Here is a 25,634-nt window from a genome sequence, read left to right as displayed (position 1 = left end):
TTGTAAGCAAATGACAAGCCAAGGAAGCTTTGCAGGGCAATGTGATTACCAGGTTGCGTCAAGCTGCTTGCAATCAGAGTCTGGGCCATGTTGCGAGCATCTTACATCACAACTTCGCAGCTCGAATTACCAACCATTTGCAGCAGTATCAAGATGAACGCAACGATGCCTTGCGCAAGACTGTACTACTTGCACAACGGATGCGACGGAGTGTTTGCGAGAATACGCAGTGCAATCTTATGTTCAACGAACGTTGTACAGTATCTATGCAGCGTACATAAATATATGGTCCCAGTCTTCTTTTTCCCTCCACTACGCCGTTCAGAGCTCCAGCAACTCAAACAGCTGTATGCATGTGCTAGAAGGTCATGCAAGAACAAGCTAATCCGTCAGCAGTGTCGTCGCGTTCGAGAAGATCCCTGACAAGCGAATGATATCTTTCAGTCCAACACTTTCGGACTGCCTCTTCCATCCCAGTTCCGTTGGAAGTCTTTCGTTCTCTGCAAGATTGATCATGTCAGCATCGACAAAACACAGTCATCCTTATCTCAAACGTACCAAAGAAATACACCACGAGATCCCGATCAACTGTCACGTTGACACGATCGCCAAACGCAATCACGGGAGCGAGCAGCTCGCCAATGCTGAAATTCTCAACCGAAGCCGTGAATTTGTACGTAGGGTTGGTCGATCTTGACTGCACTTGTCGTGCAATCTTGCTGTTGGCCAACATGTAGCGGTCGATGACGGGAGCAGTCCAGAACTTCTTCGTGAAGTCGAACACGTCTTGGTCGAAGATGTGGTTGTTGCCGAAGTACGCATCTTTGCGACTGTCAGGTCGTACCGTCAGTATGCGATGTTCTACCTACAACGGGAATGATGGGACTCACCTCAGGCTAGCATCGTGCTCCAAGACGTTGTGTTGATTAAGTTGGCCACTGGTACGCCACAATCATTAGTATCGTTCCAAAGCAAGTGTCAGTATATCTTGACATACAGATCGAACCATGTAGCGTTTGGCTGCGGGTTGGCAGGCAGTGCTTGATCGAACATGATGTCTGTCAGTTTGGCCTCGAAGTTGAGTCCTTCAGACAATGCCGCGTGGACGACCTCTCGAGTGAGGTTTCTGCCGTCGTGCGGGAGAAGGCCATGGTTGGCCAAAGTGTTCATCATCGGGCATGGTCCACGAACTGTTGGAGAGGTCAGACCATGAGATCTCGTGCATGAGAAACTTGACTGTGGGAGGAATGCCTTACGATCGTTCGGCCCAGCTGGTTTCCATTGAGAAAGACGATCAAAGTGACCAAATGCCAACGGGACCTGCGAGATGGTAAAAGCAGTTGCGAACTTCATGTTGAACTCGCGTGTCGTGGAGTGTGGCTTGATGCTGCATCGCTAGACGGCAACACGTCCAATAGCTGTTTATATAACATGCTTACCGTCCAAGTGCCGTGAGCTGCGTACCGCGTCATCTGTGTTTCATCATAAGTAGAGCTGTACGAGTCTACATGACTGCTAAATGCCCAGTCGGCACTTTGCCGTTGGTAAGCCTCGAGATTTGTGCAAAATTGCGGTGCAAAGTACGAATACGTGGGGCTTCGGATACGCAGCACGACCAGCACGACGGATACGACAATGCGCAACTGTTACAACCTCAATGGATCCCGCTGCGGGTACCACTCTGAGGTCGTCCGATTGGCCGTTATTGTGCTGCCTGCTTAACGTCAGCATACTGTACAGTGCAGATGGGAAAGCGCTTGGTATACCCCCTCGCATTCGAAGCGAACTGTGGAGCGGATCTGCGTTTTCCCTTGCATCCCTTCGAAGAACGCTACTTCCGCATACAGTCACTTTCACAAAAAACGCCTTCCATCTTTTATTTCGCGGCCGGAATAAAGTTGAATGACGGCATACGATTCTTGCTATGACAGAAAATCTAGTCTATAGGTGAGCGTTACGAACCCTTTGTGGAAGCTTACTGCCACTTCTTCACGTGAACACATGCACTGCTCAAGAAACCTCGAGATCAAATTGACTGACCGCAAACTTGCAGCTGCGACTCTGAGCTGGATTCTTACCGCCGTATGTCAACTCAGTCCCAGCTTGACTCTGGACCAGCCAGTAGTCTGCCCGAATCTCCTTCTGTTGGATCAGGTACTTGATGAAATTGACCAGATTGCCGGTCCACTGCTTTCGTTCAACCCAGTTCTGCTTGCCGGTGCCCCTACCATTCGTTGCAACGAATGAGTGCACGACTGTGCCACTGTTTGGACCTTTGTACAGGTCCCAACGACCTCTGACGCCGGGAACTTCGATGTTCTGTCGGATAGCCACGTACGGGTTGTAACTGTATGAGAGCGGACCGTTTCCGCCTTGAGCGCCGGTCCAGACCATGATCTCGTTTGTTTTCTTGTTCACATCGGGCTGAGGGCCTTTTCAGTTGTTAGCAAATGGTTTTGTACTAACGATTGCGATGTTGGGACTTACCGGCGAAAAGGTCATAGACGATGCTAGCTCCGATATCTGACTTCGGATTGCAGTAAAGGTCCCAGTTGAAGGTCGTACGCATGTTCGTTATTTTTCCCAGTTGTATGGGGTTTCGATTGAGTTGCAGATTCGGGAATGATTTCACGCCTCCGTCCCCTCTGTCCCATGCGAAGCTTTGCAATCAATTAGCGACTGATAGAGCTCCGGGTCATCATAATAAACACTTACTCGGCGGTCCATGCGACCTGATTGCCCTTGATACTATTAACGTTGACACATTGACTCCCGACCAAGGTTACACCTTTCCTCCGACCCCAAATGTTGTTTTCGAGAGTATAGCCTGCAGCTTGAATCTTGCCGAAGTCATCGCAGGCGGCATTCGTGTTGAGTGTATCGCTTGCGGCGTCTGTAGAGAGCCTGGAATCGTCGTTTCTTGCTGCAATATGGTTCCCAGCCTCGTTGACCGATGGCAAGTCTTGTCGTAGAGCTGGTGATGCTGCAGACAAGCTCGCGAATATAACAAAAGCTGTCGCTACGGAGTACAACATCTTGATTTCGGTGATAGAATGGCTCGTGTGTCGGAGTGTAGTGCGTTGTTCTGCCGGTCTATCGTCCCTTCTCGTGGCCCAAGAACGCTCTCATATAGTCCTCATGGCTTACCGTCTTGCGGCTCCCATCGGGCGGTGGTATACTTAAGCTTCACCTCGCTACTGCTAAATATGAGCTTGAGTTCGAGCTTGTGTAGACGTGTGCAGTCCCTCTTCCACACGGTAGTCTGTGATCTGTTGGACGAGCTGTTGCTGTCAGTCCAGATATAGTCGTCTTACGGTGTATACGAAACCCTATGTACACCCTTGTCAAACTATGTTCCAGAATGCGTTTCCACAGAAGATGGTGAAACAACCGCGATACAACCAAAAGATCTCATGCGCTCTAGGCGGAAAGCTGGAAAGATGACGAGTGGTCTCCTGAGGTCCAAGGTAGCCTGGTCGTCCAGCATTGGCGACAGCCAACATTTCAAAGGCCGAAAAGATGGCCGGAAGCATTTTGCGAAAGTTGAAGCGAAACAGCTTGAACCAACAATTAGCGGAGAACTACAGTTCAAATACGGCTCTTCCCGGCTCACACTGTCGTGCGTGCAGCGCAGGGTGCCATAAAAGTTACGCACGCAAAGCGCTCATAGCAGCCCAGCGCTTACCAACACATCGTGATGCATTAGTGATCAGCATAGAGCTGCACCAAGAATATCATCAGCGATTTGACGACATTCCAGAAGAGCGGTCTCGAACGTGGCATGGGTGTTCGCCTTGCAGAAATCAGCAAAGAGGTCAGATTCGGGCCCGAGTATAGTGTGAGGGCTTGTTCTCGAACAGAATTTCGCGCTTCCTGCCCTAGCGTTCTGTGAGATGTTGTTCCCCAATGGGGCTTCGCGCCTGCTCCAGTATATGCCGAGGAAGGATGGCCTCGCAAGACCCCTTTAGCCCTTTGTAATGTCTATTTGCAGGTGTCTTGTCTGGGAAAGAGGAAGACCGGACGTAGTGCTTCGGAACAGAGATAAGGCCGAGTTGCGTTACACTTTTGCGAGACGACAGCAGTTCGCACACAGCTCCGAGAGAACCTCAGGCTTCCTTCCGAGCCGTCCAGCGTACATCACACCAGTGAGTATATAGACTATATGCATCTTGTCAGACATGGATCTTATTGATCCAAGGACCAATGCGACACAGATCCCTGGAAACGTCGATTCGAAGCAGCGAGCGCATACTTCCAGAGAGGCGTGGTGGCTTGCAGCTGATCGCAGGTACGTCGTGGGTGGCAAGGTGAGAAATGCAGCATTGCAGCCAATTTGCATCTATGCTCGCTTCGGACCACTGGCATATAGAGTCAACCAGCACCCTCAGCTCTGCAAAAGTTCATACAGACACTTGCCCAGTTGGTCAAACTTCGACGACTCACTGCACAGTCCGAGCCAAAGGCATTCTACAACGAGAAACCACTTGCCTCATCATGTGCAAAACCATTCAGACCCAATTCCGCTGTGATCGATGTCAGAAAGTGATCAAAGGCGTTCGCGAGCGCGAGGACGAAGAACCACTCCCTACGCCGGACCATCACCTGTTTCCTTGTAAGAATTACGACGACGAAACCAGACGCTGCGGCAAAGGCTCTATTACCAATCAAGTGACGTATGTGGATATCGATGGTGACCAGGGTTGGCAGGATGCATGCAAGACGTGCTATGGAGGAAGAGGGGTTCCGGCGATTTATGCTGAGCCGGCGGTAGGCAATTTGTACGTTGAGTGAGGTCTTGACGACGAGAATTGGGCCAGGGAAGGGCAGAGGGCGAGTGCTGGGAGCCGATTTGAGAGGAACGCAGTTTCGGAAGCGTCGGTATTCAAGGTATCGTAGCTTTCTGTACAAGCAAAGCGCCCGTCTTTCTGCCTTCTGCGCGAAATCAATTCTTCGGCTGCACAGTCTCTGTAACTCCAGAGCATCGGTTTCGCCGATCCAATTCCAATATCAGTCGCTCGCGCTGAGTTAGCCCCACTGCTCCCAAAAGCATTGTCCAGCCTCCTGCCCAGCTCAACGCAACTTTCTCTTGCACATTCATGTTCAACTCGAAAGGACTGCCGCCGGGAGTTCCGCACCATTGAAGTACCTGCATCCTTCAGCCCTATCCAATGATCAACTCTTCCAGCAGAGCTGCACGCTTGATCGGACTGAGTACTTCTCCATCCTCAAGAGCCAGCTTGATCAAAATCCAGGCCCAACGTGACTTCGTGCAGTAGGTGACGGGTGCAGTGTGTGGCAACGACGGGACATGGAGCAAGTGTACCAACTTGCTGACCATAGCTTGACGCCTCTGAGAATATTTTCCATCATCCTCGTACTTCCCAGCAGTCGGAACCCTGACCAACCTGTACTTCGGTGGCTGAGGAGCAAAATGACAAATGGGACGACCCTCCAACTCGTTCTTCTCCGCAGCACCGAACATTTTCAGAATCTGCTCAGCTGTTGTGGCGCCGAACAAATAGTGTGCAGTGTCCATATGATAGAGAAGAACTTTTGTGTGGTCATACGTCCAGTTCTCCTTGGGAGCCCACGGGTCGGACTCGTATGACGCAGCTGCGTAGAAATGCAATGTGATGGGCCACAGTGTTTCCAACTCTTCGCCCAAAAGCGGAATGTCTTGCGGGTTTGCGCTGGCGTGCCAATGGTCCCAGAACATCTTGCCAAACCAATTGTATTTTTCTATATCCTCGTCGTCCCAATCTTCGTGGAAGTCATCGTTGTGAAGCGCATTGTCGAAGAAGAACCCTAATGCGCGAAGGAATGATGTCGGAGTGCCGTCCTTGGCGAGCTCATGCGTGGGATAATCGCAGAAGGCGGCGATTGAGTCATTCAGACGCTGGAGCGCGTAGTTGATGCCCGGCTTCAGGAAAAGGCTGTGGTTCTCGATCGCGTCGATGAGCTCGTGAAAGTGGCTACTGATGCGGCGACACTTCTGAATATCTCGCGCTGGCAACATAAACAGGACTCGAAGCTGAATTTCCGGAGGGAGGTCGAGCAGCGTGGTGGGATGGTCGGGAGCGTCGGGTGTGTTCACGGCATTGTTGAGAAGTAGTTGTGGGATGCGCGCGAGGTCAGAGTCGTCGGAGTGGTGGATGATTGGGCTGGAGGGTCGTGACGAATGGATTTCTTCGATGTTGTGGTCTTGTTCGATGCGCGAGCTGTTGGAACCCATCGTCGCGGCGGTGTCACGGGCGCTGCTTTGTGTTGACGCGCCGTGGTCCTTGGAGGCGCACGTCTTGCGAGTCCATGAGGTGGAGGGAAGAGAAGCTGTCTGGCGGTTAGTATATGGCAGAAGTGCAGTGAAGCGCGGCTTCGACAAGCGCGTGAAGGGCGGACCCACTTTTCGCGCGCCATTCACTCTTGTTCAGCTCGTCTTTCACTGCTGGCTTGTCTTCAACATCGCCAGCTCCCCATCTCCTCGCTGTCACCACGCCTCCTTCTGCAATACATTGCATCACCAACCCGGCGATCTCGCTTCCCGCACACCTGGTCGAAGCAGCAGCAGCGAATTCCTCCCATTGCCTTTCCATCCCGCGCGCGAAACTCCCACAACATGACAAACAGCGAGAAGCGCCGCAAGCGCAAGGCAGCACGCCAGGAGCCTGGTGAGTCAATCGAGCGCAACCGCCGCTTCCAATTGGGCACTTCGAGTCTCGCGCTGACAATTAGCTATCTGCAGGCAAGCCTCCAGCGAAGCAAGTCAAATTCAAGGAGTACTTCATCAATATGCTAGCCCCAGAGCTCCAGCTCGCCGTTCTCTCATATCTCTCAGTCAAGGACATCCAGAGGTGCCGACGCGTGAACCGTTACATGAGAGATCTCATCGACAATCCTGCGAATCAGGTCATCTGCGCTGCGCCGAGTATCGCCCAAGCGCGCAAGAAGTTCGACGAGTTCATCAAGAGCCATATCGAGTACGATGTTGACGCGGTGGATGAAGATGGGAACCCCTGCGGTTTTCTAAACGCTCTGGTCGCTTACACGAAATCTCATGGCATTTGTCAGAGCCACTGCGAGCTGCATGTTCTCCAGCTGGAGGATTTTGCAGCGCACTGGATTGAGCGATGGCAGCTGAGTCAAGAGGTCTCGGAGGAGAATCGATGCTCAGCAGTCATGTCGGCCGCCGCAGGGCTACATGCTCTCCACATGTTGCGCGAAGGATTGCATCATTCCCAATTCGGCCAGATAAGGGTCGGCAAACTGGAATACATTCTTGGGCGGCACATCACGCATGAGCTATTTGGCGTCTCGGGAGAGCAGTGCAGCTCGGCACTATTCCAGAAGATAGCTGCTGGTGCTTTTGAAGGCACGCGCTGTCATGAGCGAGGCGAAAGTCTTGGTTGCGTGGGCTGCAGATCGCCGTCTAAATTCAAGCTTGTCGGTATGCTGTCCCAGCTTGAAACGAGCCATTACCTGTCAGCGAAAGCGAACGAGGATGTGGATGAATACATTACCGACATGCGCAATGGCGCGAGACTCCACGGACACGCCCTTGCGACAGTCAGAGCTGCGTTGGAGGAGCGCAAGCGCGAGGAGGCTTCCTGGACCGAGGTGCTGCGCAAGGAGCAACCCCAGTTTCGAAACCCGTGGCGTTCACTGGCGGGCGTTCAAGACAGTACCGACGGAGTTGAAAGCTACCTTGCACAGCCCGCCATGGTCCAGGGGCCATCAATGAGCACCCACGGTGGTGCGAACGGAGATGACGTCTTGCCACAAGATTCTCCATCCAACCAAGGGGACGAGGTTGGCGCATTGTTGTTCGAGCTATTCGAGTTGCCAAAGTTGCCCGGTAACCTTGAATTTGCCTACTACGGCCGCTCTCGACGCCTGGTATCTTTGATGAAGGAAGTGATGCAGGGCGAGAAGAAGTTGACGCCGCTCCGCAAAGCTGCGATCCTGGATTCGATCATCATTTGGTAGATCAATGCGGTATGCAACACTAGCGATTCCACTGCCGCCTGGCAGTGAACTTTGGTGGAGTGAAGCTTCTATGATCGCAGCGAGGCGGACGGAGTGCTGGGCACAGCGGGTGTGGGTTCTATCGCCTTCGGGCCAACCACAACGAGAACAAAGACGCCGCACCTGCCACGACCAGGACGCCAGTTCCGATTGAGAGTAACGGCGATGTCTTCCCACTCCGGTCCTCAACAATACTCGACTTCTCGGGTAGACTAGGCTTCTGCCCACACACAACATGCAAATCGATGACTTTCCGAATCGAGTCGTCCCGCATGTTCTGCTTGATATCCACAATAAAAGCCTTTGTATCTTCCAAGCTCCAGCCGAGGGACTTGGTAAACATCGCAGTCGTGAAGCCTTCCATTCCAGTCATCGTACTCAGCATTGTCCTCTCTCCCAGCTCTCGCTCTTGCGGATCGTCCATCCAGGTTCCCCATTTGTGCGCGAACACCCTCTCCTCCACTCGCAACAGCCCTGCTCTTTCTTGGAAGTCTTTCAAATGTGGTCCCAACTGCAATTGTCTCCCTCTCTTCGCCGCTGCCTGCTCCATTAGCCGGTTCCATCGGAAGAATGGTAGGAACTTGTCCACATCTTCTCCCATGTCGATCTTTTGCCCTTGCGCGTCTAGCATGTATTGTCTGCAAAGCGAGAACTCTTGATGTTCCACCCATCCTCCCGGCACGAGATGCTTCACGACCTTCTGCATGAATTTGTCCCAGTCTGCTACACAGCCGTGTACGAGACTCAAATGTATCAAATCGAAGTATCCTTCTGATCCATCCTCTTGCTGTGATGGAAATGGCCAGTCGCCCTCCATATCTTGTACAATCCATCCTACATTGTCGGGCTTGTTCTTTGAAGGTTGAATGGGACTGACATCCATGCCTGTGATTTTTGCGTGTGGATATTTGTCTGCCATTTCGAGGCACCAGATTCCGCTGCCGCAGCCTATGTCGAGGATTCGGAGAGGTCGATGGTTTGGTGAGGGTAGAGGAGCGAAGTGGAGTTTGTCTCCTTTGACTTGGGTCGAGATGCAGTGTTGTTCGTTGAGGCGTTGGATTTCGGGCTCGTCGTTGGGCATGTAGTAATGGCCGAGGGAGCTGGAGGCGTAGCGGCGGCCGTTGAGGTAGGTCCATTCGTAGCTTGAGATGGAGGAGGTGTCTTTTTGAGGTTCGTGCGTGTCGGCTCTGCAGGATGTGAGGCTTTTGATCGGAACTGGTGCGAAAGGTATGGCTTACGGTCTCTCCACGTCTACGAAGCTCTCATCCATTGTCGACATTGTGACTCTCCTTTCTCCTCGTTTCTGCAGGTACCAGGAAAGATGCGTTCACTGTGTGACTTTAAGGCCTCGGACTGTACTGTGGCCTGGTTTCGAGCAGCTGAAGTGCTCGCCGTTCTCTGCTTCGCCGGAATAGTTCGCTCCTGCATGTAAATTTGAGAACGAAGGGAATGAAAAGTGCAATACTCACCGCCCCATACTATACCTGGGCATTGCAAATACGTCTACCGCGGCGCAGTGGCCGGTCTTACATATGCGGTCCCAAGGTTAGCCAGGTGCTGCATCTGCGCAGACTGCCGAAGTCCCCACCGCTGACAGCTCATAGCTCGTGCAGCAGCGCGCAGTAGTCTTGTCGCCGGCGTGACCATTTCGCCAATGGGGGCATGAAAGCATTCATAGTGCTCAATTCTGGCTGGTGTAGTGCTGGCGGGACGCGGGATTAGACAATGGGCAGTTTGCTGGGACAATGAAGTGCAGAGGACGATGTTGTGTCACTTCGGCTCGGGAAAAGGTCCGCGCTTCCTGCCAAGACGAAGGACAACACCACGTCCAGTTCCAGCATTCGTCGTCGAGCATCATCATCATGTCAACGGCGAGCGACAGCGTGTCTTTCTCCGTATCGAAATGCTACCGGAGCGTCTTCGGGCGAGACGCAGAAGGGCAGCATTACAGCCCAGCCCGTGTGGATGACCCATAATAAGACAAAGTACCAACAAGCGTTGCCAATGCGATTATACCACTTGAGCCGGCTTCAAGAAGGGCGTTCGCTCGACTGTTATTTCGAGGCCGCTTATAATGCAGGCCGAATAGCTGCACTGACTCCTGCTCTGGGTTAGATGAACGGAAAACAGCAATGGAGAGCCATGCGACTTGGCGCGAACGCGTGGTATGAAAGGCTGGCCTCTGCTTGAGGACCAGGCACCGATCCAAGCATGAAATGCTTTGCAAAGATGTTCGCCACATCGAAGTATGCGGCTCGTAGTACAGAGTTGCTACGACCCCATCTTTTGGCCTCGTTGTCTCGGGCACGGGGAGCAGTACTGATGTCGCATTTGAGCAGTCAGCAAGTAGGGAGTAGCGACCTTCTCGTTGTAGACGCTCACACAAAGATGAGAACCGACAAAACCGAGAAAACCGAGAAAACCTAGTTAACCTGGAAAACCGACAAAACCGAGAAAACCGACAAAACCTGGTTAACCAGGTTATCCGTCAAAACCATCAAAACCGAGAAAACCATTAAAACCGAGAAAACTATCACAACCGAGAAAACTATCAAAACCGAGAAAACTATCAAAACCGAGAACACAATCAAAACCGAGAAAACCATCAAAACCGGGAAAACCGACAAAACCGAGAAAACCGACAAAACCGAGAAAACCGACAAAACCTAGTTAACCAGGAAAACCATGAAAACCGAGGGAACCGAGAAAACCTAGTTAACCAGGTTATCCGTCAAAACCTGGTTAACCTGGAAAACCGAGAATACCTAGTTAACCTAGCAAACTTGCAAAGCCAAGAGAACCGTCAAAACCATCAGAAGACGCAGATCGAGTCCAGACTGAAGACCTCATTGGATATGGCGCGATCTCCAGGAGCCGGGTACAAATGTTCGCGTGACTTCCGTTGCTACTAAGGCTGATGTGACGGTCGCCCCAAAGCTGACTTCAGCAGGCAGAAGCGACAGACTCATCCCATCGAGTCATTTCGGGGTACAAAATTGATTGGAGGCTGCGTCTTCGATCTCACCCGCGGGGCCCACTGGATTGGAAGCCTCTTTGATATGGGAGTGGAGACGCTAGCCATCGCCGAGAAGGTGTTGGCACAGCCGTCACGAAATGAGCCGCAGAATTGGTTCAGGATTGGAATGTAAGAGACCTCTATCTGAATTCGACGCCTCAAGCCCGGAAGCTCCTTTTCTGGGAAGGGTTTGAGAGCATCGGCGACGCAAGGAGTTGGCACCGGCCAGCGACTTGCAAGCGCGCGACGAAGCCAAGTTGAGAGCAGAATGTGTTTCTTAAAGCAGCAATGCTCGTAAACATTGGCCAGCTTGACTCAATGAACGCTGAGGCAACGGTCGTCGAGAAGGACATTGAAAGCAGAACCGGGGATGGGCTGACTGCGATCGAAATGGCTGTGCTTTTCGAACAGCCGGATGCGGTACGATGGCTGATTGAGCATGGTGCGGCTCCCGACGTTGTCTCTTTGAGAGATCTCGATGAGAAGGCCCAGGTGGAGCGACTGATCGAGCACCAGTCACAGGTGCTGAACTGGAAGGCTGGACAGAACGTCGCAACGGCTCTGCATGTTGTTGTCGAGCGCAACGACGAAGAACTGGCTGATTGAATGCTGCGCAGTACGGATGTTGACTTCAGCACTACAGATGTCAGATTCGAATCGTCTGCACTGGAAGGATTAGTCTCTTGGGAAGGACGCGTATGCGAGGTCTACCAAGACGCAGCTCGCCCTAGCCTTTAGCTGTGGAGAAGCTGGACGAAACTTGCCGCCGCGCAGCCCGAAATAACAGGACCTACGCCTTACCTGCGATCGTGAAGTACGAAGTACTTCCCTGCTTACCACGTTCTTGCCGCGTGGCTATTGTCTGGTCTGTCGTCGAGTCTTGCGACGAAACACAAGCGATTGTTGACAAGACAGGGCAAGTCGTCTTCAATCGCAACAAGTATGCGGGAGTATAAATCCAGAGGTCAAGACACCCTCCCAAAAGAATGCGCATCGAAAGTTCTAGATCAATCTGTTCAATTGACACGACGTTCACTGCCCTCAGCTGCCTCCGCCTACTACCGCCTCAAGTGCTAGGTTTTAAGGCGCAGCTATGTCACAACCGCACGACTGGGACTCACTGTATCGCTACACTAGCAGAATCCAGACCGTGATACCCGGCTTCCAGGTCACCCCTAGTACACCTTATTTGGCTGTTGCGCAGCTCTCTACTTTTAAGCTTCCACTACCAGCTTTAGTGTGGCTGGTAAATCTACGGGCTGTGCTTAGTGCTGACTATTTCCATGTTCCAAGACTACGACTACAGACTTATCTGAGAAATGATGCTGGTCATTCCGATAGAAGCCGCTCTTATGCTTCGCAGCAAGTCGCTTCCGACACCAGTTTTGGTTGCATCAATGCAATCATCGGCTATTGCAACACTGTGACCACGCTGGGCAGGTCTCGCTGCAGGTCAATCTTGATCTGATCACGAAGTTTACACCAACAACATGGTATCTTGAAGTCCAATGCGAGTGTGCGATCCCTCTACACCGGTGAGCACTATAGCATGGGCACGCGAAAGCAGTCATTTCGGCTTTTGCACAGCCACCCCTAACTGCCGGCAGAGACTTTTCAGAAAACCAGGAGTGCGGTTTCAACCATGACGACCCCTTGCACGACACATACGAATGTCTCAGTAAATATAGTGACATCGAGCCCATGTCTCGCCTTGGAGATATAAAGCAAGTCAAGTACTGCCCATCCTTCCACTTCAGAACTTTCACTTCAACAAGACACATTGCCAGCTTCGACAAAGACCTTCGTTCCAGTACCAACAGCAAGAACCCAGACATCCATCAAAATGCTTTTCAAAGTCGCTACCGCCGCAGTTGCGCTTTGCGCCGCCTCTGCATCAGCTATTGCTCTCCCACAAAACGCTGGCAACTCTGCCGGATCCAACATGTGCGATGCGTCGACCTTCAACAACGGAGCAGACCTCGACATTCCACAAGCAAACGCTAAAGATTGCACGGATCTCGTTGCGGGCCTTGACACGAGCCAGACGTGGTCGGTGTCAAAGAGCTGGGCTCGTCTGTCAACACAGGGAACATGTAAGCATTGCGATCTCATCTGTTGAACGTGAGTAGTAGCTAACGAAACATTGCAGGTGCTTTCAGCGTTCGTGTCATCGCTGGTTCTAAGGACGGATTGGTTGGTGGTGCCGACTTGGCCGACCTGGTGAACGACTCTGTCAACAACTTCCAGCAGAGCGGCCAAGTCTCTTGCAAGGGTCAGTTCGGCCAGGTCGTGTCTGCGGAGGGTGAGGTTGACTGCAACACTCCATCGGGTGGCTCTCAGGTTAGAGTCGAATGGGTCATTGCTGCTTCTAGCTACAACCCATCGAACTAGACGTTGGCACCACACGTACAGGACATGCACTCGTAGAGGCTTCGGAAGTTCCACAGTCATTGTATAACAAAGCGGAAATCATGTTGCTCAAGCCCAGTCCTATCGCTCTGTTATCCCAGCGAACACCTGTTCATGCAGCGTGCATGTCAATTTGCGTAGCATGCAGATATACAAGAGGAGCATGCAAATGCTTCCTCCAAGATCAGCCTCGCAAGACGTGGTGTGCTCGCATTGGGCAAAGCACCTTGCATCCCTGCACTGAACATCAAGTTGCCTGAATCCTGCGTGGCTCACAGCTCGGAGAGCAGGATTGGGTCAAGCTGGTCTCGCGTAGACTCGCTGGAAACTCTTACCCACAGCTCATAAGTCTCTTCGACCCAGCTTCCATTTTGCTCTTACTTGCAACGTCGCGATCATGTCCGCCATGCGGCCCAGATACTATTTCGTTAGCTTGGATGGCACACTCGACCACAGGGACAGGTCTGGTCGCGCCCTATCCTCTGCTACCAATATACAATGGCTTCATCAACTAGTGAAGAGAAATACGGAGGATGGTGTTCCGGTCCACAAGCTTTATCTTCCAGGCGTTGGCACTGGTGGTGCCGACCGCGAGGACAACAAGGAGGCTATGCTTGGAGCCGGTATGTCAGCATTAAATTTTGCTGCACGGGCTATAGTTCACTGATTGAATGAAGGCATCAAAAATACCATCAAAGACGCCTATCGCTGGCTGTGTGATCATGAATTGAATGACAGAGACAAGATCATCCTAGCAGGTTTCTCCAGAGGTGCACATGCTGCTCGTGTGCTTGCGCTTCTGATCAGCGACCTTGGTTTCCTGCATATGCGTTATATGGAGTATATAGAGATGATCTTCGAACAATGGATCTCTAGCCGCGAGAAAGAGAACGACAGAAGCGCAGACAATGATGTGTCCGCGCTACGAGCACAGTATAGCCAGTGTCTTACAGGTCCAAGGTGGATCCATACATGTGCCGTTTTCGACACCGTCGGGACTATGGGTGTACCCAACCCCGTAGATCGAAATCCGAACAAAAAGCTCGGATTCGCCAGAAAGCGCCTTGGAAATGTGCTTAAAGCTTATCACGCAATGGCACTCGACGAAGACCGTTCACTCTTTCCCGTCAATCTCTGGGAGGATCCCATGCCGGGTGTGGCCGCGCGCCAAAAGGTCAGGCAATACTGGTTCCGTGGTTCTCACAGCGACGTTGGAGGAGGAGATAACAGGTTCCTGTCCAACCTCGCACTTGTATGGATGATCTCAATGATGGAAGATGACCCAGAGTTGGACATTCTATTCGATAACGGGAAGTTGAGCCAAATGATCCGAGCAAATTCCGTGACTGCAGCTGTAACCAATTCACGCACTTGGATGTGGAAGCCGTTGGGCTCGAAGAAACGTCAGCCTGGGCAACGAGATACTGAAAGAGTTCATGTATCAGTTCGCCTCCTGCGGGAGAGGAACATGGTCAGGCGAAGCGAGCATATGAGCGGTCCGTTCGAGAATGGCGATCGTTACTTCTGGGCCTTTGGTCCGAACGCAGCGGACAGACTATGGGAGTCTGACAATGCTCGGGATGGTTACGACTGGCACGACGATAGTTATGTTGCCCATGAGGAGCATCATCTGCGTGACATGGGATTAGTAGATACGAACGGGCCGTCTGTCTAAGAATTGGGTTTGCATCTGGTGTTTCAGCAGCTCAGCGAGTGCTGTACAGGGTTGGAGAGGACAAGCGTGCTGTGTTTTGAAGACAGTATCATGGGAAGCTGGAATTTACGACATGATCGTTGCTTGAGTTCAACATAGGGAATGGACGACGGCACACAGAACTCTATTACTATGTGTTGCGCTACCGATAGTTCCATGCCTTATACTTGCGAAGGTCGCCTCGAAACGCTCAAACCGCAGGAGAGCGAAGAGTATCCTTGAAAACGATATGACCCCAGTGTGCTCGCCAGGCGTTCCTCCTAGAGAAGATGGTGTCCTCATTCTCGGACCAAAGTGGTAATCGATGTTTGACACCCTGAGGAAAACCTGGTTCGACGGCGCCAATGCCATTCTATCTGTACACAGCGAACTCGAGTTGGAGAGAGTGAGTCGGTCGAAACTTACTCGCAGACCAGAATTGCAGTTTCCTCTTCCCCTGGGAGAACTTGCAATGATCGTAGCGCCAACCACAGACCATCGCCTGCAGCTACCGCCGACCTCAGATGTATGCAGTTCTCAACACGAGGAAGAAGTCTCTGGTGTTGTGCACTTCTTCCTCATGGATTGGCACCGCGTTTCGGGAACCATGGCCTTCATGCAGAAGTGAACGTGGCCGAGCTGGTGTGGCTTTGCGACGTGATGAGTATACGTGAAGCAGTCAGTCTGCTGCTTGGTCGATTGAGGGTTTGGCGCATCAGCCTGCCCTCCTGACGAGTCTAGTGTGGCGTGTGTGCTCGAAGAGGACAACGAAATTCCATTCGTAGTTTTCGAGGCGAGCGGGTCTGCAGGTGCGTGCTGCGTGGCTTATAGGCTCGCGTAATACTTAAGAACGAGGCAGGGAATAGATTCGAGTATAGCCGAAAGGCGCGCTATAGTAGGTAGACGATATTATTCTATAAGAACAAGTTGCTTAGTCGACTAATACTAGATAGATCGATAGTCTACGATTTGAACTGCTCTATACTCTAGTTAATAGGCGGTCGTAGGAAGTATAGCGCGTTAAATATAATACTAGAGCTATCGGATAGCGTCTCTATAAGATCTAGCTAACGATAAATACTACTTAGCTAGGTATCTATAGCCTAAATTATACTATACTAGTTATTAGAAAAGGGACGACTTTCTAATTATAAAGTCTATAGATCTATTAACTTCTTTATAGCTACTTATAGAGAATATTATATAAATACTATTTATTAGATAGATAGATAATTCTTATACGCCGGTCTACCTCTTTTAACTAGAGTAAGTAGTACGCTCTATAGGTTTCGGTTAAGGGAAAAGCCTTCGAAAAACTCTTATATATCTCTTTATTTATAGCCTATATAGCTACTTCCTTCGCTTCTATTTTCCTTCGGATAATACTAGGTATCTAGTAAGTCCTTCTCTTACTAGGCTCTATTCTTCCTCTTCTCTCTCTTCTTTTTCTCCTATATCTCTTCTCTTATAAGTAAGAATTAGTCTAGGACCTCTTTTTAGATAAGCTACCTTACTATTATATATAGCTCTCTCTTTATATTAGCTAGATCCTTCTAGTTTATAGATACTTCTATCTAGAATAGCTAGTATTTTCTCTCGTTCTATTTTAGATAGAATATATATATATATTTTAGTATCTTATAACTCTATCTATATTCGTAGTCTAGTATAAAACCTAGGACTCTCCTTCTAGTAAAGTATTATCTTATCCTAATATACTCTATCCTTAAGAGTATAACTATTATACTCTCTAGTCTAGTAAGTCCTTTATATAGAGTTAGTTTAATAGTAGAGAAGATAGTAGTTTTCTATACTAGTAGTTATTCCTCTTCTACTCTTACTCTTCTCTCTTTCTTATTTCTTTCCTACTTTCTATTCTACTAGTATTTAGCCTACTATACCTTACTACCTAGGTATACTTATATCGTTATTTCTTAGCCTTATACTATCTAGAGGATTTCCTTCTATCTAGTTTAAGTTAGTAGTATAGGTTACCTAGCTCTCTTTCCTACTTATACTTATCTTTAGATCTCCCTATACCTATTTTTAATATACTAGTATATAGGTTAGGTATCTTACTTTTTAGATACTTACCTAGCTAGGTCCTAGGTATATAAATAGAGAGGAGTAATATTTGCTTCTCTCTCTAGGACTATAGTTATAACTAACTTATATACTCCTATAATATTCCTTAGAGCCTCTCTCTAGATCTTCTTAATAGGTTTAGTAAGGTTCCTATAGTAGCTTTATATACTCTCTAGGTTAGACTAGACTTAGTAGCTAAAAGTAATAGCTAGTCTTACTACTACTATATAGAGGTACCTTACTTTTTAGAAGAATACTCCCTATATAGACTTATATAGTTTCTAAAGTAATTATATTTAGTAGGCTCCCTTTTCTACTACTTATTTAATATATAGGCTCTATTTAAGTTTAGTATCTACCTATACTCCGAGGAGTCTAAGTAATAGTAGTAGTTCTCTATTAAATCTCTAGATTTAGACTATAGCCTTAAGGTTATACTTCCTACTTCTAGTAAAGTAGATTAGCTAATATTTCTATAGTATAAATTCTACTCTATATCTCCTTACCTATTCTTTATATTTCTAGTAGGCTATCTTAAGTTATCTATAGTTATCCTCTATTAATATACTATATATAAGGATATTAGAGTTATCTATAAATCCTATTACTAAGGTAGTCTCTTTATAGAGTATTAGGAGTAGAGTAGAAGTAAAGAAAAGGAAGAGGATTAGGAATAGAGTAGAGCCTTAGGGAATTCCTATATTTTAGAGCCTTAGTTAGTCTATAAAGTCTCTAAGTCTTAGGTAGGTAGTTCTATCTTAGAGGAATAATTAGATAAAGCTAATAGTATAGTCTAGGAAGCCTTTTATTCTAATATTATAAAGTAGCCTCTAGTAGGAGACCTTATTAAATACCTCTAAGATATCGAAGTAGAGTATAGATACTATAGCTTCTAGCTTAGTTTCCTAGATAGTTTTTACTTACTTAGTAATAAGGTCTAATACTAAGGTAGTAGACCTACTAGGCCTAGTACCTATTTATTCTTCTAGAAGAAGCTTCCTTTCTTTAGTCTTCTTAGATATCCTTTTAGTAACTATAGCTTCTAGGACCTTTACTATTATATTAAGTAGAGTAATAGGTCTATATACTCCTAGCTTTAAGTAGTCTAGCTTCTATAGTTTTCTAAGTACTACTATTATAGAGTACTTAAAGACTTTAGAGTAGTATACTAGCTTTAGGTATATAGTAAAAAGTTTAGCTAGGATTAGAGAAAGTTATTCCTTATACTCTTTTAGTAGGAAGTTTAGTATTTAGTTAGGTCCTAGAGCCTTATTACTAGGTAGTTTCCTAAGGACTTCTTCTACTTTCTTTAGTTAAACTTTAACTTCTATCTAGAATTAAAGTAGTAGTTAGATATATTAGATATTACTTAAGTCTACCTCTCTTAGGTCTAGGAAGAAGTATCTTACTAGGATTATAGCTTTCCTCTTATTAGTATCTCTATTATACTCTATATCGGCTAGGCTTAGGAAGTATAGTAGCTAGTACTCTTAGTTAGCTCCCTTTCTAGCCTATTTAGCTATTTTCTAGATTTTCTTAGAGTCCTCTATAACTTCTTTTATTAGTCTCCTCTAAGCTAGGTTCTGCTCTCTCCTTATAGCCTTACTTCTTATATATAATACCTTAAGGTATAGCTTATAGCTCTATTCTATCTTATAGTTCCTCTATTCTCTTCTCCTTCTTCTTACTAGCTTTATAGCCTCCTTATATTCCTAGATCTATACTATCTTTATATAGCTTAATAGTCTAGCTATTAGAACTATCTCCTCTATAATCCTCTAGATAGAGGATTATATTCTATAGGCTAGTATATCTAGGTATTCTCTTATATTAAGTAGGAGTTAGTTAAGTTAGTTAGTATCTTAGACTATAAGGTCCTAGATTCTATTCTAGTTAGTAGCTTTCTACTACTTTCTCTAGCTTCTTCCTCTTAGCTCTTAGAGGTTAATATAGAGAGTTATTCTAAGAGGGATATAGTTAGAGCTATATATCTCTTCTAGAAGAGCTTTATATTCTTAGATTAGGTTTTAGAAAGAGAGGCTAATAAAGACTAGGTCTAGTATTTAGTAGCTAGCTATATATCTTTCCTATATAATTATTCCTAGCTCTAGAGCTAGCTATAGTTAGGCCTCTATAATTGTTTTAATAAGCTTATCTACTATAGTATATTAGGTTTAAGTTATATTTCCTCTCTATTTTAGATAGTAGAAGTTAAAGTCTCCTACTACTATATAGCTTACTTTTATATCCTCTAGAGTTTATAATAGTACTTCTTAGAGTATAGAGATAGTCCCTTCTTATCTATAGCTTATTAGCTCTAAGAAGTTATAGTAGTTATAGATAGAGATAGTTCCTATAGGCGTCTAGACTTAGATAGTTACTAAGTTACCTATATTATAGAAAAGTAGTTTCTAGCTATTAGTTTTAACTTTATCGGATATAAGTATTACTACTCTTAGGTTCTACTAGAGTAGGAGGACTATAGAGTATCCTTTCTTAGCCTTAGTTCTACTATTTATAGTATTAAGCTATAGTTCTTATAGTACTATTACTATAGCCTCTTCTATAGCTTAGCTATCTAGTAGTAGAGTTTAGGTAGTATTTAACCTATTAATATTATATTAGTAGATTATTAGAGTTTAGCTACTTATAGGATTTATAGAATTCTTAGAAGAGAAGCTTAATTAAGTTAATATCTATATCTTCCTAGTAGGTACTTATTACCTCTTAGGTATCCTTATTCTCCTATATAAAAGAGAAATAGAGCTTGCTTGCTTACCTTCTACTAGCTATTACTACTACTATAGTACCTAGAGGCCTACCTTTATATCTAATATCTCTCTATAGAGGCTTAGCTAGTAGGGCTTTCCTCTTAAGAATTAGAGGTTCTATATTACTATCTCCTTATATTAGGCCTAAGGCTATCTTCTATTACTTTTTAAACTACTCTAAGAATACTTTTGCTTTAGCCTTTATAGTAGCTTTATAGCTATATTAGAGAGAGTATACTTTATAGTCTCCCTTATAGTTATAGTATTTAATTTTCTTCTCCTTATAGCTATCTATCCTATACTTCTCTATATAGTTTCTATATATATCTTCTATAGCCTTATAGTAGGTAGTAATATACCTAAAGCTATTATACTTAAAGTATTATATAATCCTCTACTATAGGTAGTATAGTTCTACTATATACTATATTAACCTAATAGTAATACCTCTCCTATATATTTCCTTTATAGTTTATCTATCCTATACTACTATAACTACTAATAAGAAGTTAGTCTCTTCCCTTACTTTCTAATTCTTAAGCTAAAAGGCCTTCCTAATTTTAAGCTTCTCTAGGAACTAGATAAGGTTATCTTAGTCGAGTTAGACCTAGCTATTTATATCCTCTAGCTTCTAGGATATCCTAATACTATATATAATTACCTAGGTACTTAGTATCTCTACCTAGGCCTCTAGGTATATAGCCTTAAGCTAAAACTAGTCCTTCTCTAGTCTACTTTTCTCTCCTTCTCTATAGAGAATAACTTTAAGGTCTCTACTTAGGAGCTTTTATATAGCCTTAAACTACTATACTCCTAGTTTCCTTCTAAGCTCTTTATAGCTTATCTTCTTTACTATCTCTCTTTCTTCTTAGTTTCCTATTCTTACTAAGATAGTTATAGATACCTAAAGCTAGAGCCTTAGTATTATATATCTAATTTAGGCTATCTAGGCCTATATTTTAGAGGTAGTAGTAGTAGGTATTAGGCAGCTCTAGAGGGTTTTCTAGATAGCTTAAAGAGTCTAGGACTCTTCCTAGCGGAGGGCGAGGTAGAGGAGAGCCTATTAGGCCTATTAGAGAAGAAGAAGAGTTAGAAAGAAAGAAAGAGTTATCTAGATATCGAGGTAACTCTAGATCTATTCTATAAGTATTTTTAGATTCTTTTAGATTATTAGTTTTAGAGTATTAGTATTAGTAGTTATTTTCTAGCCTTATTAGCTAGAGAGAGGTAGTTATAGGTAGATTTAGGCTACCTAGGAGTTAGAGTCGTAACTTCCTCCTTCTAGGCTCTCTTCTCTACTCGTAGCGTTATAGTATCGGTCGGAGAGTATTATCGCGTATTAGGAGGCCTCGAGGCCTCCCGCCGTCGTCGTCGTCGCCTACTAGAGCGTATTTATTTTTTAATAAGAGTATATAATATACTATTTATTACTCTCTTATTATATTATACTATACTAACTAATAACGCTAATTATACCTAAATCTATTTATAAAAGTATTTAATAAAGTAGTAGCTACCTTTTAAGTTAAGAACCGAAGCTCTATAGTAGTAAGTTTAGATTTATAATTACTCGAGTTATTAGATTCGCTTATATTAGATTAGTAAGGCTTACTACTAAATATACTTAATATATAAAGACTTTACTAGCTTATAGTTAAGTATTTATAAATATAAGCTATTTACTATATTACTAAGAATATAACGATCGAAAAAGTTAGTTCTTCTTTATACTATAAGTCGAGAATAGGCTTTAAGCTTTATAGAATATTTTAGTTCTTATAAATAATAATATCGAAGTAGCTTTATATAGCTACTAATCGTAAAGCTATATATATAGAATTATTTAAATAGAATATACTAGTTCGATACTTCTAGAGATCTAAATAATATACTATTAAGCTTCTATATAGTATATCTTAAAAGTCTATTCTTTATATTTAGAATCTAAGTAGTAAGATCTCGATACTTAGAGTTAGATAGAAGTAGCGCTTCCTTTAGCTCTAAGTAATACCTTACTATATAGTATCTCGCTACTTAGCTTAATTAGCTATATTAACTCTATTATATTATTATAATCTACTACTTATCTTTTAGTTCTAGGAGTATCGTTATTATATATTATACGTTTATACCTATCTATACTACTTATCGTACGCTACTTATTATATTTCTACTTATTATACGCTATTTATTATATTACTACTTATTATATTACTACTTATCGTATACTACTTATCGTATTACTACTCGTTATACGCTACTTATTATATTCCTACTTATTATATTTCTACTTATCGTACGCTACTTATTATATACTACTTATTATATTACTACTTTATATACTATATATTATATATTATATATTATATATCGCCTACTCTATATAAAACCTCTATATACTATCGGGATACTTTCGCTACTATCGAAGCGGATATTATCCGCTTACTAAGCTCTCTATAAACTAGATATCTTTACTTTAAAGCCTATCTAAGAATATAGTATTAATTACTATAGTAGACTATATATATATCTAGATAAATAACTAGAAACTCTATTAGTAGAGTTTATAGTCTTATTCTTATTAAGTCTATTAGTCTACTAACGATAATATAATTAATCTTACTAAAAATAATAATAAAGTAGTTAAGTAGAGATCTCGGTAAGTTATAGCTTCTAAAGCTAAGAAAAATAAAGAAGTCTATTTTAGAATATTAGATACTAATTATAATATTTTCTATATTCTCCGATTTATAATACTAACTAGCTCTACTATAATAGTAGTAACCTATTTATCGAATAAATTATCTATAGCTTTAGAAGAGAAAGTATCTTTAGTAAAGTTTTAAATAAAATAATAATTAACTACCTACTCTATTATATTTATAATAAAAGTAGTATACTTACTCTATAGTTCTATTAGTAAAATATAAGAATATTTTAGGTAGATTATATATTTTATAGAGAGCTAAGAGATAGTCTAGAGCGTTCTTAGAAGTACTATAAATATTATTATTTAAACTAAAATATATACTTAATACTATAATATATATATTATAGTCTAAATATAATAAAGTCTTAGTCGTAGTAAGTTCTTTATCGAGCTTATAGTTAGCTAGCTTCGTTATATTAGCTAGGTATAATAGATTATATATAGTATTCGAATAATTCTTATTATCTATAAACTAATAAAGCTAGCTCTAAGCCGACTCGAAATAGTACTATAGATTATTATTTATAGAGTCTAGAATCTTATTAATAAGATTAGATAGAGCTATTATATAGATAACCTCTTTTATAAAGCTAGTATAAGTACTTTTAACTCGAATAATATACTATTTAGCTAGCTTTTTCTATAGCTTAGATTACTTATAGAAAGTATTCTAAACTAGTAGTATACTTAGTATTCTAGGAAGTTTAGAGCTATATATATACTTATATAGCTTTATAATCTAATTAATAGTTTTCTTATAATTTATATTACTCTTTCTTTTCTCGATACTATTAGCTTTACTCTAGTTATACTTACTTAAAGTATCTATACTAGAAGTAACTCTATTCTAGGCGAAGTAGTACTTATATTTAAATACTCTAATCTAGGTAGCGAAGTAGTTCTAGAGATCGGCGATAATTATAGAAAGATATCTTAGTTTAATTTCCGAAGTATTTATAATATTTAAGTAAAAGAACTCGTTATAGAAGTTTCTAGCTACTATATTATATATAATATTAAAAACCTTAAAGCTAATATCTCTAAGGATCTTTTACTATTAATTAGAATCTATATATTTACTTCCGAGCTCTTATAGTTTATTTATAGTCTTCCTAAGTAGTTTTATAATCTTATTTTATAGTTTAGGAAGGTCGCGCTTATATTACTCGACTTTTAATCTAGATACTTAATTATAAAGAGTAGTAATTTCTTTTCTATTAGAAGGAATACTCTTCTAGTAACTAGAGCTAGTAAAAACCTACTCTTAATAGTAGTATAACTTAAAGTCTTTCTTACTACTAGTAATAGGCTAGTTTATAACTATATACTAGCTAAGCTAAAGTAAAATACTTTTATTTATAAAGAGGTCGAGATATAATTACTTTTACTTCGAACTTAATATTAGTCTATCTAGCTTTATAATAATTCTAAAAGTATAAGCTTCTATTAGATTATACTAGTAGTAGATTATTAAGATCTTATATATAGCTAGATCGATAGTAATAGGTATTACTATAAGAATAATTACGCGATTATTAGTAAGGACCTTAGTATATAGATCTCTAATAAACTTAAAGTCGTTTTTAGTATAAATATCTATAGTTATATAGATTAGGCCTAGTAAATCGAGTAGTAAGAAATAACTATATATCGGGCCTATAATCTTAATATATAGTCTATATATCGAAAAAGTATTATAGCTATTACTTAATTTCTTTAAGTCTATCTATAAAGTTACTTTATTAATTAGTTACTAGAAGTCTTTAAAATCTATAAGCTTCTTATCGAACTTTATAAGCTTCTTATATTCTACTAGAGTACTCTTTAGACTAGGTATAATTTTAACTATAACCGATTTAAAATCTATATTATATAAAGTAATCTAAGTAGCGAATTATATATAAATACTCTTAGCTTATAGAAATAGAACTTAGGTTAGTCTAGTAAGTAGTAAACTCTTACTAGCTAACTAATTACTATATATAATAATCTCTAGTAGCTTTAGTAGATCCTCTAAGCTATAGGTCTAAAGCTCGTTTATAACTTTAAAGCTTTTATATATATTTTTACTTTAAAGTCTATTTAGAAAAATAGTATCGATTACTATAGCTAATTCGTTATTAGCCTCTTCTTTATAAGCGCTATACGTCTTACTATATACTATTTAAGTAAGGCTAGATAATATTATATATACTACTAGATTATATATTACTATATTAGTAGATAAAAAACTAAAGAAAAGTTACTTTAGAGTCGAAATAAACTATAATCGATAGGTTATTAAAGAAATTCGAGTAAATATAAATAGTAGAAACTATTTTATATACTAGATAGTTAGCTATAACGAAGTAAGTAAACTATTATTAAGTAAAGTTTTTAGCTTTACTAGCCTACTATACTTCTTATATAATAGATAATAGTTTATATTATATAGCTTCTTCTTTCTATATCTCTTATCTACTTTACTACTATCTCTTATATTCTCTAGTAATCGGCGAGCTATCTACTTAAAGTATATTTATATAGTTAAACGACTAGAAACTCTAACGATAGAGTTTATAGTCTTACTATAGCTAAATCTACTTATCTAAAGTATAGATAGTTATATTACTTAAATATAATATCTATTTATTAATATTCTCTATATCTAGATCTACTACTTTTAGACTATAGTTATAGTATATATCTCTAGCTTCTAAAGCTCTTTATATAGTTATAAGTACTTTATATATTATAGTACTACTATATTAAATAGCTCTAGTTACTACTTTACTTTCTATATTATTTTAGTTACTCTTATTAATACTAGATATCTACTTTTATATTACTATATAGCGCCTCTTTATATTACTTCTCTTTTATATTTTAGTTTATATAGTAAGTAATTAAGTTATAAGCCTACGAAGTCCTATTATATACCTCTACGTAGTC

The 25,634-nt window shown here is 43.0% G+C and overlaps 9 protein-coding genes across 9 annotated transcripts; 5 read left to right on the top strand and 4 right to left on the bottom strand.

Annotated features, from left to right (window-relative positions):
- Positions 1–381: 381 nt before the first annotated feature.
- Positions 382–1,353, bottom strand: RHO25_004005 (uncharacterized protein; the record flags this gene model as incomplete). The annotated part of the gene is made up of 5 exons (XM_023594941.2): positions 382–500; positions 559–830; positions 891–938; positions 998–1,190; positions 1,257–1,353. The coding sequence occupies 5 exons, from the start codon at positions 1,351–1,353 to the stop codon at positions 382–384; spliced, it is 729 nt and encodes a 242-aa protein (XP_023457997.1).
- Positions 1,354–2,010: 657 nt separating this feature from the next.
- RHO25_004004 (uncharacterized protein) lies at positions 2,011–3,035 on the bottom strand (the record flags this gene model as incomplete). The annotated part of the gene is made up of 3 exons (XM_023594940.1): positions 2,011–2,432; positions 2,488–2,660; positions 2,716–3,035. 3 exons carry the CDS (start codon positions 3,033–3,035, stop codon positions 2,011–2,013), a joined length of 915 nt encoding a protein of 304 aa, XP_023457780.1.
- A 2,126-nt stretch (positions 3,036–5,161) lies between these two features.
- On the bottom strand, positions 5,162–6,590 carry RHO25_004003 (uncharacterized protein; the record flags this gene model as incomplete). The annotated part of the gene is made up of 2 exons (XM_023594939.2): positions 5,162–6,327; positions 6,401–6,590. 2 exons carry the CDS (start codon positions 6,588–6,590, stop codon positions 5,162–5,164), a joined length of 1,356 nt encoding a protein of 451 aa, XP_023457783.1.
- A 23-nt stretch (positions 6,591–6,613) lies between these two features.
- On the top strand, positions 6,614–7,980 carry RHO25_004002 (uncharacterized protein; the record flags this gene model as incomplete). The annotated part of the gene is made up of 2 exons (XM_023594938.2): positions 6,614–6,665; positions 6,740–7,980. The coding sequence occupies 2 exons, from the start codon at positions 6,614–6,616 to the stop codon at positions 7,978–7,980; spliced, it is 1,293 nt and encodes a 430-aa protein (XP_023457552.2).
- Positions 7,981–8,098: 118 nt separating this feature from the next.
- Positions 8,099–9,298, bottom strand: RHO25_004001 (uncharacterized protein; the record flags this gene model as incomplete). The annotated part of the gene is made up of 2 exons (XM_023594937.2): positions 8,099–9,206; positions 9,258–9,298. 2 exons carry the CDS (start codon positions 9,296–9,298, stop codon positions 8,099–8,101), a joined length of 1,149 nt encoding a protein of 382 aa, XP_023457790.1.
- Positions 9,299–10,341: 1,043 nt separating this feature from the next.
- On the top strand, positions 10,342–10,689 carry RHO25_004000 (uncharacterized protein; the record flags this gene model as incomplete). Its single annotated transcript, XM_065602502.1, has 2 exons — positions 10,342–10,365; positions 10,447–10,689. The coding sequence occupies 2 exons, from the start codon at positions 10,342–10,344 to the stop codon at positions 10,687–10,689; spliced, it is 267 nt and encodes an 88-aa protein (XP_065458574.1).
- A 634-nt stretch (positions 10,690–11,323) lies between these two features.
- On the top strand, positions 11,324–11,641 carry RHO25_003999 (uncharacterized protein; the record flags this gene model as incomplete). Its single annotated transcript, XM_065602501.1, has 1 exon — positions 11,324–11,641. One exon carries the CDS (start codon positions 11,324–11,326, stop codon positions 11,639–11,641), a length of 318 nt encoding a protein of 105 aa, XP_065458573.1.
- A 1,237-nt stretch (positions 11,642–12,878) lies between these two features.
- RHO25_003998 (uncharacterized protein) lies at positions 12,879–13,426 on the top strand (the record flags this gene model as incomplete). Its single annotated transcript, XM_023594936.2, has 2 exons — positions 12,879–13,128; positions 13,185–13,426. The coding sequence occupies 2 exons, from the start codon at positions 12,879–12,881 to the stop codon at positions 13,424–13,426; spliced, it is 492 nt and encodes a 163-aa protein (XP_023457559.1).
- Positions 13,427–13,841: 415 nt separating this feature from the next.
- RHO25_003997 (uncharacterized protein) lies at positions 13,842–15,119 on the top strand (the record flags this gene model as incomplete). The annotated part of the gene is made up of 2 exons (XM_065602500.1): positions 13,842–14,067; positions 14,122–15,119. The coding sequence occupies 2 exons, from the start codon at positions 13,842–13,844 to the stop codon at positions 15,117–15,119; spliced, it is 1,224 nt and encodes a 407-aa protein (XP_065458572.1).
- Positions 15,120–25,634: the final 10,515 nt, after the last annotated feature.

The sequence above is a fragment of the Cercospora beticola genome, chromosome 3 (genome assembly GCF_033473495.1).
Source record: "Cercospora beticola chromosome 3, complete sequence".
Lineage (NCBI taxonomy): Eukaryota > Fungi > Ascomycota > Dothideomycetes > Mycosphaerellales > Mycosphaerellaceae > Cercospora > Cercospora beticola.
Note: the sequence above shows the minus strand (reverse complement) of the source record. Positions and strands in the feature narration are given on the sequence as shown.